Source organism: Lichtheimia ornata (genome assembly GCF_029851405.1).
Source record: "Lichtheimia ornata isolate CBS 291.66 chromosome Unknown scaffold00066, whole genome shotgun sequence".
NCBI lineage: Eukaryota > Fungi > Mucoromycota > Mucoromycetes > Mucorales > Lichtheimiaceae > Lichtheimia > Lichtheimia ornata.
This window is the reverse complement of record NW_026695386.1, coordinates 146800-162083: the sequence shown is the minus strand read 5'-3', so window position 1 is coordinate 162083 and position 15284 is coordinate 146800. Positions and strand designations below refer to the sequence as shown.

The following is a 15284-nucleotide window of genomic DNA, read 5'->3' as shown; positions in this document are numbered from 1 at the left end:
GAGAGAAGGAGGCTTTCATTTTCACGCATTGTCGCACTTGTAACACTTGCAACTCGGACATTCCCTTCCGAGAGAGATCCCTTTTGCTTTAACCTGCATCTTCCTTTTCCTCTCTCTCTTTCTTTCCCTTCTCATCACTCACTCCCATTCCAATGACCTCTCGTGAAGATTACGTCTACTTGGCCAAATTGGCTGAACAAGCTGAACGCTATGAAGGTGCGTGTGTATTGACACTACTACTTCCTTTATCTATATTCACGCGTTGTTGATGCTTGTAGAAATGGTTGAAAACATGAAACACGTCGCTGCCCTTGGCCAAGAGTTATCGGTGGAAGAGCGTAATCTTCTTAGTGTGGCGTACAAAAACTCGATTGGAGCACGCCGTGCATCATGGAGAATTGTATCATCTATCGAGCAAAAGGAAGCATCCAAGGGCAACGACTCCCATGTGGCAATGATCAAAGAATACCGTAGCAAGATTGAAACCGAGCTACGTGGCGTGTGTGATGACATTCTCAACGTGTTGGACACGCATTTGATTGGAAACGCTAGCAATGGTGAAGCCAAGGTGTTTTATCTCAAAATGTAAGTAACAATAACAACGCCCTATTTTGGTGAAACATGGGCTGATTTATGTGTTCGTATAATATAGGAAGGGTGATTACTTGCGTTATTTGGCCGAGTTCCTTACGGATGATCAACGAGCGTCTGCTGCGGATAAATCGGGTGATGCATACGGAGACGCCTTCAATGCAGCTGTCACTGAATTAGCGCCTACACATCCCATTCGTCTTGGACTTGCACTCAACTATTCCGTGTTCCACTATGAGATCAAAAACAACCCTGCAAAGGCATGTCAGTTGGCCAAACAAGCATTTGATGATGCCATTGCCGAACTCGATACCCTTAGTGAAGAAAGCTATAAGGATTCCACCTTGATTATGCAACTGCTAAGAGATAATTTGACATTATGGATGCATGACATGCCTGATGGTAAGTCGACACCCACCTGCTGAGCTCATTCTATGTACACATTTATTGATTCTTTGCTTTGATAGAGGAAAACAAACAACCCGAGGAAGACAAAAAGGAAGAGATATCAGAAGCAGCTTCATAGTGGATAGTGGAAACATAAATTATGGTTTTATTATAACTGTTGAAAACGCAAAAGGAAAAAAAAAGAGGATCGAATCCAAATATTGGGGGAAAGACACAAGTGAATAGTGTAATAACGAAAGAATTGCAATGGCTGGTTAAGCGTGTGTGTGTGTGTGTGTGTAAAGCATGGTTGCTAGGATTGGTATAAGGCGACAGGGAAGCTGTTATATACAATGCAGAGGGTTGAGAATGAATAATTGGTGTGTGTGTGTGTGTGTGATTGTATGTGTGAATGGGAATGTGTATGCTGTCATTCATCATCCATGGATAGCCGAGATCCTTACTTTAGAGCAATGGAAGGCACTGGTTCACAAGGTGTTTGTTGCCATGCAAGTTCGAGCTCCTTTAGTTCACGAGTGAATTCTGGGCTAGGCATGGAAGAGGATTGCCAATCGGTTTCCATGAAGCTGCTTACACGTCCGTGCACACGACCCTCCATTTTCATTAGCTCAGCAATGAATCCAATATTGGGCGACATGTTGGGACGGGCCTTGATGACATGGCGATAAGCTTGTTTGAGCGTCCAGCGTTCAGATGAGACCAAATACGCCAAGATAGCTGTCACTGAGCGTGATTTTCCAGCCTTGCAATGGACGTAGATAGGTTCATGATGGCGTTTTGCATCCTCTAATTTAGATGTGTTAATTGGTGTATATCATTTGACACGTGTTGCATCGATACATACCGATAAAGCAAACAGCTTCCATCATGACCCAATCAATGTTTTTCATTTCAACGGTATCTCTGGCAGAAATCTTTCGATATACAATGGCGTTGCTGTTTCGAATAATGTCATCGCTACATTCTTCAGCCATGTTGAGCACACGTCGAATATGGCGTTGTTGTAATTGTTCTGCATGATCAGCTGTTTCAATTTCAGGGCCAACAAAGAGGAATCCAGGAATGATTTCTGAAATAACAAACTCAAAGTCTGTTTCGGTGCGTGGTGAAGTGATGGGTGGTATCGTAGCTTCTTCATCATCATCCTCCACAACACGTGCCAATGACGAAGCAGTCGACGTCGTAGCGCTTGGTGCCACCAATAGCTGTTGTGGTGCAGGTAGCAAAAAGTCGTTGTTATTATTGTTGCTAGTGACATCATTGTGAATGCTGTTGCTGCTGGATGAAGCTGCTCTTTTGTTGGCTCGACGCGCCAGCGCGTTTGCATTATTTGCACGAGCCGCTTGAGTATCGAGGCTAAAGAGGCTGGTGCGGCGATGCAAATGGGTCTTGTCATGAGTTGAGCCGAGGGTGTAACTCACTGAGCGACGAGGAAATTGTACCGATTTACGATTGCTGTTGTCATCCAAAAGTACAGTGTCGACATCTGGGCTTCCACCATGACCCATATCATCATCATCGTCGTCGCTGCAGCCATCCACCAAGTAGGTATCATGAGCATGGAATCCGTTAAAGCCACCTTGTAGATAGAAAACATGATCATTGTCCATGGCACGCTCGAGAACACCTAAGAGTGTCCATGCCTGCGAGGTGCGTTCCAGCAACATGTCATCATCGTACACCACCCAAGTCAGCTTGCGATTAGGGTTGCTTCCTCGTTTCTCAACATAGCGGGCTCTTCCTTCAGTCGTTGTAATAAAGTTCTCCAAATTAAAGTTCGATACAGTGCCTCGTTGATATCGCTTGATAAGTAAAGATGGTAAATTGACATTGAAAGAGCCATCAATACGACGCCGTTGATATTCAAGAATGTTGCGTACATCAATCAACAACATAGACTCTGAATCCATAGCAAGCATCTCGGCAAGTCGTTCGGCTGAAAGTGGAGTACCACTTTGCTGTTGCTGTTGCTGTTGCCGTCCATGCACACGTGGTTGTAATCGGTTCACAGGCAACTGCTGACTTTGAGACCGTTTGGGTGCCACCTCCACAGTGGTTGTCGCACTAGTGCTTGGTTCATCGGACACCTTCAAACGACCAAGGTCATCATGAATACGTCCATAAGTGAAGGAATGCCGTTTCACTCGCTTCATACGTTGGTCATCCAATGACGCAGTAACTCGATGTTCAGCTGAATGACGCTTGCTAGCAGCACGCGAATGAGTGGTGTCAGGTGCAGGAAATGGGGCACGTGAGCGAGTGGCAGCAGGTGTGGAGATAGTGGGTTTGGGTGTGGGTGACTCCAATACGGGTAATGACGGTGATGAAGGGGTTGGTGGAGTGGTTGTCATCTCGACATTGGATACATCGTAGCTAGCAATGTTTGGCAATGAAGCTGACTGGCGAGGTGGTGCTGGTGGTGGAGTCAAGTCGACACCTGAATCTTGACGTTGCTTCTCGGTGTACCATGCTTTCTTTGTTAGAGCACGAAATAAAGCAGCAGCTAAATTGCTTGGCTTTGCTGGAAGAGGTCTGACGGCATCATCAGGGCGCTTGGCTTTGCGGTAGCGGTCAAACAGCATAAGAAAGGAATGGCAGGGGTGGTGGTGATGATGATGGAGATGATGATGAAAAAGAAAATGAAAGAGATGACTGACAAAATGCAGTACAAGAGGTGTTTGGGTGGTGGTGGTTGTTTGAAGAAGAAAGAAAGCGGAAAGAACAAGAAAAAAAGGACGAGGCTGTTTTTGGATGCATGCTTGTCTTGACCAAATTTTAGAGCGGGTGTTGTGTAAACAATTGGGCGCGCACATCATCACTCTCATTCAAACACGCACACCCACGCCCGCTTTAATGAACGCATTGATTATTATTATATTCTTGGAATCCGCTCTTTTGATGTAACCACTTTGCTTTATACCATACACACACACACACGCGCGCGCTCTATACATAAAACACCTAAAGACTTGCAAGCATGGATACGCTTTATAGGCCATACACATGGATGTAAACACACACATTGATACTCATCATGTCAAGCATGGTTGGAACATTTATGGGTGCAGTGACAAAGGAGATCCTTTGTGTGCGTGTGTACAAGTTTCCTCGGTACTAAATATACCACAGAGGTTATATTGGTCGACCAATCGTCTTTGTTTGTGCAACATTCCATTTCATTTCCAAAGGATGATCCCCGCTCTCTTGTTGAGCCCTGACATGTTCACACTTGCCCTTCGAGATACTCTACTCTTTTCTCTCGTTTCTACCCTTTCGCTAACTCACGCACTGTGCACATGTACCACAGCCACACTATGACGACCACAGCCTCTCTCTCTCTCTCTCTTTTAACAGAAAATTAAGCACCCGATTGCCATGTGTTGTTGATGATCCTTTTACGTTTTGGCTGTGTTCGTTGTTATCGTTGCTATGGCTTATTACGCTGTTGCTATGGCATTGTTTTCCCTAATTGGGCTGGTGTCATATGACCCGAGCATTTCATTGTATACATCTCCTGGGATACCTTGCCAGTACAATGAAGCACAGACACCTGTTTCGATTGTCTTTGGCTGAACCCCCTTTTATAGCAATGGTGCACCCATTGATCGACATTCCATGTCGGGTAATGTAAATGTTAGGCAGCCTGATATCATAGCAACTACCCATTATCCATCCAATCCTATCATTGTTATAGTACGAGTATCAGCAACAACATCTCATTATAGAAATGTTTTGCTAGCCGATAACCCATGCCTGTTTCACCCCCCCTTTGGCCAACACCTATCAATGCACAAATTCCTAACACTAACCCATCGTGAATAGTAGCATTCAAGCACCCTGACAACATATCAATTACTCGAAGATGGGTTTATTCTTTACAGTGTAATAGCATTGGTGGGGAGGGGGATATATGTAAATAATACGAAATGATGCATGAGATCACGTAAAGTGGTGGTAGAGGATGAATACAAAAAGATGAGGGATATATAGGTGACAAGAATACAAGTAAGGGAGAAGGGTACAAATAAACAAATGCAATTCTTAGGCCTTTAGGGTTGCAGGGAAAGTAGGCGAGTCAACGCAATGTTTCTTGGAGATAGCCATCTTCATAGCAAGTTGCTCTTGACGATCCATGATAAAGTCAAGTGCAAAACCTGTACACCACAATGCAAAGGAAACGGCGATACCAATGTAAAAGAAGGTACCTGTAGTCAAGATGTAGGGGGTTGCAAATGTGCTGGCACCATGGCCATGACCACCACCACTTTGTTTCGAGGAAGAGGAAGAGGAAGAGGAGGAAGATGCTTCTTGGCCTTGACCACTTTGTGTTGCGGTAGCAGTTGTTGATGGGGTAGTAGCAGATGCGTGTTCTTGACGTGCAACCAAGCCTATGCTTTCATCTGTAGACTGTTGATAGACACATGTGAGTGAACCAAACAAGAAAAAGCTTCTTTCATATTAGATACTTACAGGTATACTGGCAGCAAAAGAGAGGCTGATGAATGCAAATAGTAAAAAGGTGATAGTCAAAAGGCGCATGGTATAAAAGATGTACGTAAATGTGATGAAGGTAATTGACAAGCGCTTGACGCGGTGGATAGCCTAGCTTATTTATTTGTTTTGGAGGATCTGATTATCGCTAGCAGGTTGACACTCTTCAAGTAATACAAAGAGGATACCGAGGATCTGTGTTTCCGGGTCCTTGAAAAATTTGCCCAAGAATGGAAATCTGCTCTTTGCTCTATCCCGAAATTATGATCGCATCATCGAGAACAACGGTGGATGTGCGTGGATCTTTTGATCAGATGGTACCACAAAGGTTTTGCACAACATGTTTAAATGTCAGGTCGCGGATCATCCATCCTTGAAAAAGGGAAAAAAAGTTATCAGATCCGCTATCGAGCGGGGCCGTGGCGGGAAAGAAAACAAAACCAGCAATCAACATCTGATAATCCAACTACCAAATCTTCGTATAAGAATGATGGGTGTTTTTTTGGTATAATATATATAAATATACGACGAGTGAAAACAACGAGAAATAACGAAAATATGGAATGGGAAGGAGTTGGCATGTAGAGATGCAATGTCCATTTTTTTGTTGAAGGTGGTGGTCGTATTGTGTGTGTGTGTTTTTATACAAACGGGTTAGCTGCAAGAACGCGAATCAAGGGGGGACTTCTGTCAGGATCGCTGGTGATGACCACACGAATGTAATCAAAGGGTCGGATAACTTGACGTGATTCATCTGGTATTGTACATTCTTGCTGACTTGTCCAAGGATTCTCGCCTTCGACAACACGAAGCGACATGGATCGAGGACGTCGTTTGAAAGGTTGTTCAGCTGATGGAGGTGACGACACTGATTTGATCGACAATTCGTGCACGGCATCACTCGCTAGATGATCAGCTGTGGTGGATGGTGGTGCTGAAATGGTGGGTGATAATTGCACATCCTCTTCCTCTTCTTCCTCCAATTCAGCCATAGCATCCGCTTGCTCTGCCATGGTATCGGCTGTTGCTACACCTGTTTTCCAGAATAGATGAAGCACACCATCAGCGGGACTATATTTATGCGTCTCCAGGGGTAGATTGATCACATGGATACGGCGTTCAAGATCCATATCAGGCACCATCACATCAAAGGCTTGGTCTTGCACACCCACCACGATAGCTTCATGTGTGGTTGCTGTCGATCCCAACTTGATAAGGTATCGCGACATAAACAAGTGCTGTGATTGCTCACGTGCATTCTCGGCAGCCAATCCTTTCACATTGCAATGGCGTGCAATCTTTTGAATGATCTCACTCTCCAAATAGAAGCGTTTATCTACCCTATAAATTAGTTACCACTCTATTGGATCATGCTGAAATCGATAATTACCTCCAGCCAACACGGCTTCCAATTGGCGGTGCACAATGAGATCTGCATAGCAACGTGTTGGTGACGTGAATTGCGTATACAAAGGTGCATTGAGGTTGTAATGATAATAGCGATTGATATCAAATTTGCCGGTGCAAAAGAATTTGGAAGGATACATGGTCTTGAGTGCTAAGGTCGTGATAACGGTTTTAGCGGCTTCGTTCTCGATCCCATCCACGGTCTGCTGCAAATTTTGTGCTGTTGATGGATCAATCGTGTATCCAAGTCCACGAAGGTAACGAGCAAGCTCACGCTATAGACACAAAAGTAAGCACTCATAATAAAAGAAAAGAGAATTGATATACACGTACCAGTTTACGTTCATTAGGTGGTGCCTGGGACTGCAATAAAGCATGATCAGGGAAATGGCTTGATATCTTTTGGGCAACGCCTGTATTGACCAAGATTTTGAATTCATCCATGATATCTTCAGCGGGGAAGCGTGTTGCAAGTGAGATCTTTTTGGGACTTCCATCTTGATTGATATCGATGTTGATCTTTTGTTTGGAAAGGAAAAGCGCACCATCACGACGACGTGCTTGCTTTAGGCTTTGCGACAGCGAATAAAGCATGTTGATGTCATCTTCCCATTCTGGCTTCTCATGATCTCCAATTGAAATATGGTCCGGTATACCATTGCCATCCAAGATATCTTGTAATTCGCTCGTAGTAAGAACACCATGTGATCTACAAACATAGGTGAATATCCATGTAATCTAAAACGGATTGCCAATTACATACTCAATCACGGTACGCCCGTACCAGATATCAAGCACCTTGCCAGATTGATCAAGCTTCCATGAAACCGAAAATGCCAATCTACAGCCATTCATCCATTGAGTATCACAACTTTTTGAGTAGCATGCTATAAAAGAAACTTACCTTGCACTACGAGGTACAAAGTTGACGCATTCATGTAATAGTTGTTCAGGCCATAGAGGAGCACTTTCATAAAGGTACAAGGCAGCTGCACGTGCTTTGGCTTCTTTGTCAAGGGGAGAATGGGGCTTGACGAACACCGAGAGATCAGCCACATGGAAGCCCACTTCATAGAGATTATCGTTCTTGCGTTGGATTGATAAAGCATTATCAAGAGCTATAATAAAAGCATGATGAATGCGTGCATATAGAATAAACAAAGTGAATCAATGATCTTTTTACCTCCATCACCAGCGATAGTGATGCTGCGAATGGCCCGGAGGTCAAGACGAGAATGGATCATGTCGTCTGTCAAAGACCAAGGAGTTGGTGGCAGGGAGCGCATGATAGGATCCGAAAATGGCTCAAAGGAGAAATTGTTATCGGCCAAGATAGCACGGGATTGGACGATGAGATCGGTTACATGACCCAACTCGCTTTCAAGAACACCAAATGGATGCAATGAAGTGATAGGCCAACGCTTGATAGAGCCCTATAAACCATAACAACATATACGTGAGTTGATATTCAGCCAGGAGAACAAGGAAGAAGGGGGTAAAAGTGACAAGTCAGGGGTGGGGTGGGGGATAGATGTTGAGAAAAAGAAAACTCACCAAAAATAGCCTGTTCTCAAATTGTTGACTACATTCAAGGAAGCCCTGAGGTGCTTGTTCAACAGGGATAGCAATAAGTGGCACACGCTTATCCGTGGGTTTGAACCATACAATGCGGGGTGATGCATCACTGCGTACGGAATGGGAATCATCATCATCGTTGTTATCGTTTCTGTTGTTGGAGCGCTTGTTGCTAGGACGAGTGAGACCAAGGGTACCAGAAAAGACTTGAGTTTGGGGACGTTCAAGAATGGCCACGACAACGCCGCAATATTTTGGTTTGACCTTGTCAACATCTTCTTCACCACCAAACATGATCTCCTTTTCATCCTCCTCATCCGGTTTACGCACGATGGGTTGACCATTGTTACGCATGACCTTGGCTTGCTCCTTTTCCTGCTTCTCACGGATCACCTTTTCAACTTCCACAAGCTTGATTGCCACCACATCGCCTTCCAATGCTCGATTACGATCACGGGATCCACAAATATAAATATCGGCATTCAACTCCTCACAAAAGACATAGGCATCGGAACGATTGCGCTTGTTGACTCGTAGGATGCCGCTCACTAATTGATGCTTCTTCAGCAATGGGACAAGTGCTGAGAATGGGAGATGGGCCACGAATAATGCACGGCGTTGTTGTTGCTGTGGCAATTGTTGATCCTCACGAGGGAATGTCACATTGGTAGGTGTAAAGGGAACCCAAGCACATGATGATCGATTGGATGTAGGGCTACGAGCAGAGACCATGGATGCATTGGCTAATCATCATCCTTGTAATTTAGTACCTTATTCATATCCACACATACATACATGCTACTTACAAGCTCGCCAATCAACACCATAATTATGTGATGAACGTCGATTGCTTCTTGTAATATCCAATGTCAATCCACCGGCTTTGCCAGCAGGAGGTGGTGGTGCAGGAGGTGGTGCTGCTGCTGTTGCTGCTGTTGCTCTACGGTAATCAAGGCTGTACTCATCGTCATAATGGGAAGGCGACCATTGCAATGAAGTGCGTTTGTTTTGGTGACCGTAATTGCTAAGCGATCGACGTTGCTGAGAGTCGTAATGTTCCACGTCTGAAGAATGACGGTAATAAGAAGGGCGAGTGCTGGGTTCGGAGAGACGACGATTGTACTTTTGTTGCTTTTGCAGAGCAAAGAGCGCTTGTTGATGTTGCTGCTGTTGTGGATCCTGATACAAATCATCGGCTTTATAGCGACGTCGATCATACCCTTCTGTCAAAACAAGTGATTGCTGCTGCTGTTGCGTAGGGCGTCCACGATTAGGATAGGCACCTGTCAATTTGGCTTCTGCTTCTGCAAGGACATCGGCTCTTGAATAAGCAGCAGCTGCTGCATCATCGTCATCATCTGGATCTTGAGAATCCATTTGTCCCATAGATCCCATAGGAAAGTTATTAAATAAAGCAGAGGATCGATGTTTACGTTGCAATGAAATTGGATCATCCAAGCGTTTTCCATATCTACCACCAGCAGTGCCATCTCCTTCTTCACTCACAGTATGCAAAGCACTCCGATGTTGATGAAGTGAAGGACGCACTGTAAACGTTGCCGACTTGCTACGTGGATGAGAGGATGGGTCCTCATTGAATGCATTGGAAAGCTCAAGAGCTGAGTGGCGCTTGTCATCCGACCAGCATTTCCTTGCCGATGACTGGTTGGATGGAAAGAAAAATAAGGGGCACATGATGACAAAGGGAGTAAGTAAATAAGCCAAAGCTAAGTGTGCACACACACACACACACAGCCGCCATCGATTTTTTTTACCTTTGGCTCCTGAGGCGGGTCAAAAAGACCACGAGTGGACTCTGGAGCTGTTTGACCTTCCATATCCAAGATATCCATGATGTTGTATAACTGAAAGAAAGACTAGAATGCCACGAACGAAAGGAAGGGAACGCTGACAATAATTGTAGGAAGATTGTGGAGTTGCAGGTGGCAAAATAGAACTGAAAGAGAGGAACAAGAACGCACCGAGACGAGTTCTTTTCAAAAGGAAAAGACAGGCTATAAAAAGAGAAAGAAAAGAAAGAGAGAGAAGGTGACTTGTACAGGGATTATGCATGGTCTTATACGCTAAGGGGCGTACGTAGAGTGGTGATACGTGTATATATATACGTGTGTGCGTGTGTGTGTGTGTGTGTGTGTGTGTGCGCTAAAGCATTTGCAATAGAAAAAGGAGCGGGCAGGTTCAACCGTTTCATTCAACCACCCCTTTTTCTCAATCATCATCATTGCGCGTCTCTCAAACATCTCGCCGTATAATGTTGGCTTACATGATAGCTATAGAACATGTCGTGCGCATATACCAAGTTGCTATGGTGATAGATACAGTGACGACGTTGAATGTGTTTCAGATTTCAAATTTAGGCAACCCATCTCCATTGGATTCATTTGCCTTGTCAACATGATCTTTGCCTTGTTGTTCGTGTAACCTAGCTATGTCATCCCTTGTTTCCATAACGATCACCATGATGTTGGTACTGCCACTCTGCCATTCAATATGTATACTCATGCAAGCAATGACACGAAAAAAAAGAACCTATAGAAATCAACTGACCTTCCCAGGCTAATGCAAGAGCATCATCACACCGGTCTTTTGTAACGTTCTTAGGGCACACCATGGACCTATTGTACACGACATGATAAACAATTATCGGCTGTTTAGCATCAGGAGAACGCCTTTATCAGCTTTTTGTCCAACAATTCCGTTGCAATCAAAGCGTTGCTTCTTACACAGCCTATGCTGCACACAAATCTAGCCCATAATGCACGTACATGTGTGTGTATGTTTATCCTCTGTTATACGAACATTGTGCAGAAATACAAAAACCCTATGCATATCATATATACAAATCTGATCATTGTAGCGGTTGATATAGTACACGAGAAGCGACAACGCCCTTTTTATTAGCATGCATACGTATACGCGCTAAATCTCATCTCGGAGGCATTGACAGGGGTTGCCACAAGATAACCACCCTTCATGCCACGGGATATAGTTTTCCTCCATGTCGCTGCTGTTTCATTATTAGAGATAGTAGGCAAGGCATAGTGTACCAATCTTCCAGGTGCTACTACTTGTATCATGGCAACAATGTATCATGGCAACAATGGATCACGTGCAATCATCAACCGAGCCTATTGGAAGCATCCCCTTGAATGTGGCCCAATGCTTACATGACACAAGGCTTTATTCTGTTACTGATGAAAGAGTTGGGTATTTTAAAAGATAGATGCAACAGATATTTTACTCATGGTTACAAGAGATGTGTACTTGTATATGTAGAAAGGAAGTAAAAGGGAAAAAGGAAGGCACCATGATGGTGCGTTGTAGATGTATGTGGTATGGATTACTTGATACATGGAATATGGCATGCCAGAATTAAAAAACAGGAGATAGGTGACGCCATCATATTAAGCAATGAGATAAAGAGCGCCAAAGGCCATTGCCGTCACAATAGCTGTTGTACCAGCCATGTGTACAGCAGCAGCACCTTCTTCACCAGCTTGAGATCCATCCGATGGTGAGCTGGATCCACCACTTGCGGAAGGAACGGCACCAGAAGATGAACCAGATGCAGCAGGTGACGTAGCATTGCCTTCCTTATAGGATGGTTGACCAACACAAGCGCCTACAGTGGTCACCTTGTATGCGTCCTACATAAAAAAAGAAGCGTCTCAGTAAAAAATGATGGCGCTTTATAGTGTTGCTTGATTTACCTGGAGCGTAGGAAGAATTCGGATAGCAGCATCAACCGTTTGCTTGTAAAGATCGTGCTCAAGTGAGATACCACCTTGGGTAGTGTTTTGCTTGGCCCATTCTGTGGCATTGCCATCAATCCATTGTGGGTTAAAACCTTGTGATTCTTGAATCTAAGGGGATAGAATTGTAAGCACGATGCAGGGGCTACTGAAAAACATGCAAGATATACATACCATCCAATCGTCAGTGTCGTGATTCCAGATTACAGCTATAATACCATTATCATTAGTTTTTCATTGATGCACGATCATTGTGGATGATAATGTTGTACTTACGAACGAAGCCGAGAGCCTTGGCAATACCACGTACACGGTCGTCAATGTCGCCATAAGGCTATAAAGTGATGCGAATTAGAGTTTGCTTGTGCTTCATCTCTTGTCATCTAAAAAGACTTACAGGGCGGAAGAAACGGGGCGACACACCGGTCACCTCTTTGATGGCCAATTCAGTGTACTTTAGCTCGGCAACGATTTGCTCCGTTGTAAGGGTTGTCAAGTAGGAATGAGACCTGTTGTAGCCAATGTTAAGAAATTGAAATCATTTTGGTTATCGTATGATTGATTTACCATGTATGAATGGCCAATTCATGGCCTTCATTATGGATGCGCTCAACGTATTTGGGGAATTTTAGCACTTGTCCACCGATCATAAAGAAAGTAGCCTTCTGATTACTCTTTTGGAGGAAATCATACAAGGGTGGGCTGAACTCAGTAGGGCCATCATCATAGGTGATACCCCATTGACCAGTGGGACAAGCAGTGATATCATCCTCTCTTGTACAGCCCGTGAAAGTCCAATCGCAGAAGGGATCACCATTACCAGATTGTTGAGGACCTAGTAGGATACATGTAAGCATAGGGATTATAGCACCAGCATTATGTAACGTACCATTTTCACCATTGCTCTTTTGCACAGGTGCATCAGTGATGTTAGCGTTCTTTAGCAATTCCATCCATTCAGGTTTGGGAGTGGGCACACTGCCATCTGTGGGATAGGTTTCTTTGAATTGGAATCCACCACCACCACTAGGGGCAGCAGCAGATGCGGATGCTGAAGGTGCTGGTGCGTCTGCAGAGGCTGATGATGATGATGATTCTTGTTGAGCGTTTGCCAATGAAAGTGCCAAGGTGGCAATCAAGCACAATTTGGTGAATACCGTCATTGAGTATGGATATGAAAAGGGGAGTGAAAAAAAAGAGAGAGAAATCAATGAAATGTTGATGGATCAGTTGCTTTGCATCTTTTTTATATGCCCAAGTCAGGTCAACGGGACATCGTGATGCGGGGCAACGCCATTACACGCGCGCGCTTCTGCGCCCGCTCAATACGTATATCCTCTCAAAAGAGCCGAGAGGTAATACAGGGTGTGAAATCCAGGAACTAGCAGTATTTTTGCCCATCTTTGGTTTAGCCAACTTTGATACCAGGCTTATTTTACCCCATTTAAATACAAGGACCAACCCAATCTCGGCAGCTTTTCGCCGTGTAGTTGCAACTATTCATAACATCCTGCGCCCGCTTGTCACCAAAAAAAGATATCAGTAGTAGTTGAAATGTTGTGTCATGAGCCTATAGATATTCCTGGATCTTTATCCAAGCTTGGCGACGATCCAAAGTAGATGTATCGAGTGCCACATTTTGTATGATTCCATCTGTTGTATACATAGTCGTGGAATTGGGAAAAAAACAGGGATCTCCCGCTTGCATGTTCCTTTTGCCCTCTACTCTCTCTCTCTTCCTTCTTGTTTTTACCCCCTTTTCTCCCCTCACTCCTTGCATGTAATCACCGTTTATCCTTTCATCACCCCTCCTTGAATGTTCCAACATGTAGTGTGTATCAGAGTTATCCAACAAAGTTCCCCTTTTTTTCCGCCCCGGATGGCAGATCATGCAGCTTGCTTCCTCGCAACATATCCAAAAATAGCATGTGTAACTTGACCGACACCTTTTGCCACCTTGGGTGCCACCCTTCTTTTTTTTCATCAGCCAACTCTGTAATTCTTCCTTCCTTCATCAAATGGCGTGGTCATTGTTACACATCGGAAGCTCATCTCCAGGAAGATATACATAACTCACAATGATGGGCTGTGTTGATTGTGCCCGCAAACACAATGTCCGACGACAATGAGTGCTATGATTATCATTCAAAACAATGGTGATCATCATCATTTCCATGGCCATTGTTACTAAAGGAACAATGACATGCTTTCATTTATTTGATACAAATGGCAATGAAACAATGACGAGTACGACATGTGGATGGTATTCTTGTCGTTAGTCATATCATAACGACATAAGCTACGGTATACCCAAAATTTAATAATGGCGGCCTGCATAGTTTTAAAGGGGTCAAAACAACGACAACGGATTAATCAATAAGGACATATGGATCTCATGGCATCCATTGTTGTTGTAATCGTTTTCAATATTCGATTACTGAAAATGGGTTGGATGAGTGTATGTGCGCGTTGTTGTTAGTGTATTAAGGTGTTAATCGTTATGGTGTGCTGCGTGTTTGACATGATGGCAGGATCACTGTAACTCTAGCACGTGGTCACTTTGCACCACGTACAAGTGATGTTGTCAGTGATAGTCGTTGAGCACGCTTATGAATGTGGGGTATACAACAACCATGCAATCCTCTTATTTCAAAAATGAATGTGGTTGAACATTGATCTGCAGTATATAGAAGAAAGTTTATTTTGTAGTATTATCAGGTTCCTGCCTGGAGGTGGATAGCTTATATATATCGGCGAGCAATCGTATAGCAATGACCATTGTATTGCAGAGTCATTTGTGACGTATCGATGAAGATGGGTTGACCAGCAAAGGATGGGCTGTTTCTAATCCACGAGCTAGCGTTTCGACTCCATAAAACTTCGACGGCATCTTGTGTGTAGCTGTCGAGAGGCACCCAAGCAGAACCTGCATTATAGACCCATTGAAGTACCATGATTGGTTGATATGCATCCTCTTGTTGATCGTAAGATAGAATGATATACTAACAAATGGGATTATTCCACGTCGTTGGTTCCATC

At 44.1% G+C, this 15284-nt stretch overlaps 5 protein-coding genes across 5 annotated transcripts; 1 reads left to right on the top strand and 4 right to left on the bottom strand.

Moving 5' to 3' along the window:
• Nucleotides 1–152: 152 nt before the first annotated feature.
• Nucleotides 153–1117, top strand: O0I10_010234 (protein BMH2; the record flags this gene model as incomplete). Its single annotated transcript, XM_058490216.1, has 4 exons — nt 153–216; nt 279–585; nt 653–993; nt 1059–1117. The coding sequence occupies 4 exons, from the start codon at nt 153–155 to the stop codon at nt 1115–1117; spliced, it is 771 nt and encodes a 256-aa protein (XP_058339072.1).
• Nucleotides 1118–1438: 321 nt separating this feature from the next.
• Nucleotides 1439–3581, bottom strand: O0I10_010233 (uncharacterized protein; the record flags this gene model as incomplete). Its single annotated transcript, XM_058490215.1, has 2 exons — nt 1439–1785; nt 1844–3581. The coding sequence occupies 2 exons, from the start codon at nt 3579–3581 to the stop codon at nt 1439–1441; spliced, it is 2085 nt and encodes a 694-aa protein (XP_058339071.1).
• Nucleotides 3582–5040: 1459 nt separating this feature from the next.
• O0I10_010232 (uncharacterized protein) lies at nt 5041–5538 on the bottom strand (the record flags this gene model as incomplete). The annotated part of the gene is made up of 2 exons (XM_058490214.1): nt 5041–5406; nt 5470–5538. 2 exons carry the CDS (start codon nt 5536–5538, stop codon nt 5041–5043), a joined length of 435 nt encoding a protein of 144 aa, XP_058339070.1.
• A 593-nt stretch (nt 5539–6131) lies between these two features.
• O0I10_010231 (uncharacterized protein) lies at nt 6132–10325 on the bottom strand (the record flags this gene model as incomplete). Its single annotated transcript, XM_058490213.1, has 9 exons — nt 6132–6826; nt 6881–7172; nt 7231–7606; nt 7661–7738; nt 7802–8015; nt 8081–8330; nt 8452–9215; nt 9279–10134; nt 10248–10325. 9 exons carry the CDS (start codon nt 10323–10325, stop codon nt 6132–6134), a joined length of 3603 nt encoding a protein of 1200 aa, XP_058339069.1.
• Nucleotides 10326–11897: 1572 nt separating this feature from the next.
• O0I10_010230 (uncharacterized protein) lies at nt 11898–13408 on the bottom strand (the record flags this gene model as incomplete). Its single annotated transcript, XM_058490212.1, has 7 exons — nt 11898–12140; nt 12204–12356; nt 12420–12454; nt 12522–12579; nt 12643–12754; nt 12813–13080; nt 13135–13408. The coding sequence occupies 7 exons, from the start codon at nt 13406–13408 to the stop codon at nt 11898–11900; spliced, it is 1143 nt and encodes a 380-aa protein (XP_058339068.1).
• Between the last annotated feature and the right edge of the window lie 1876 nt (nt 13409–15284).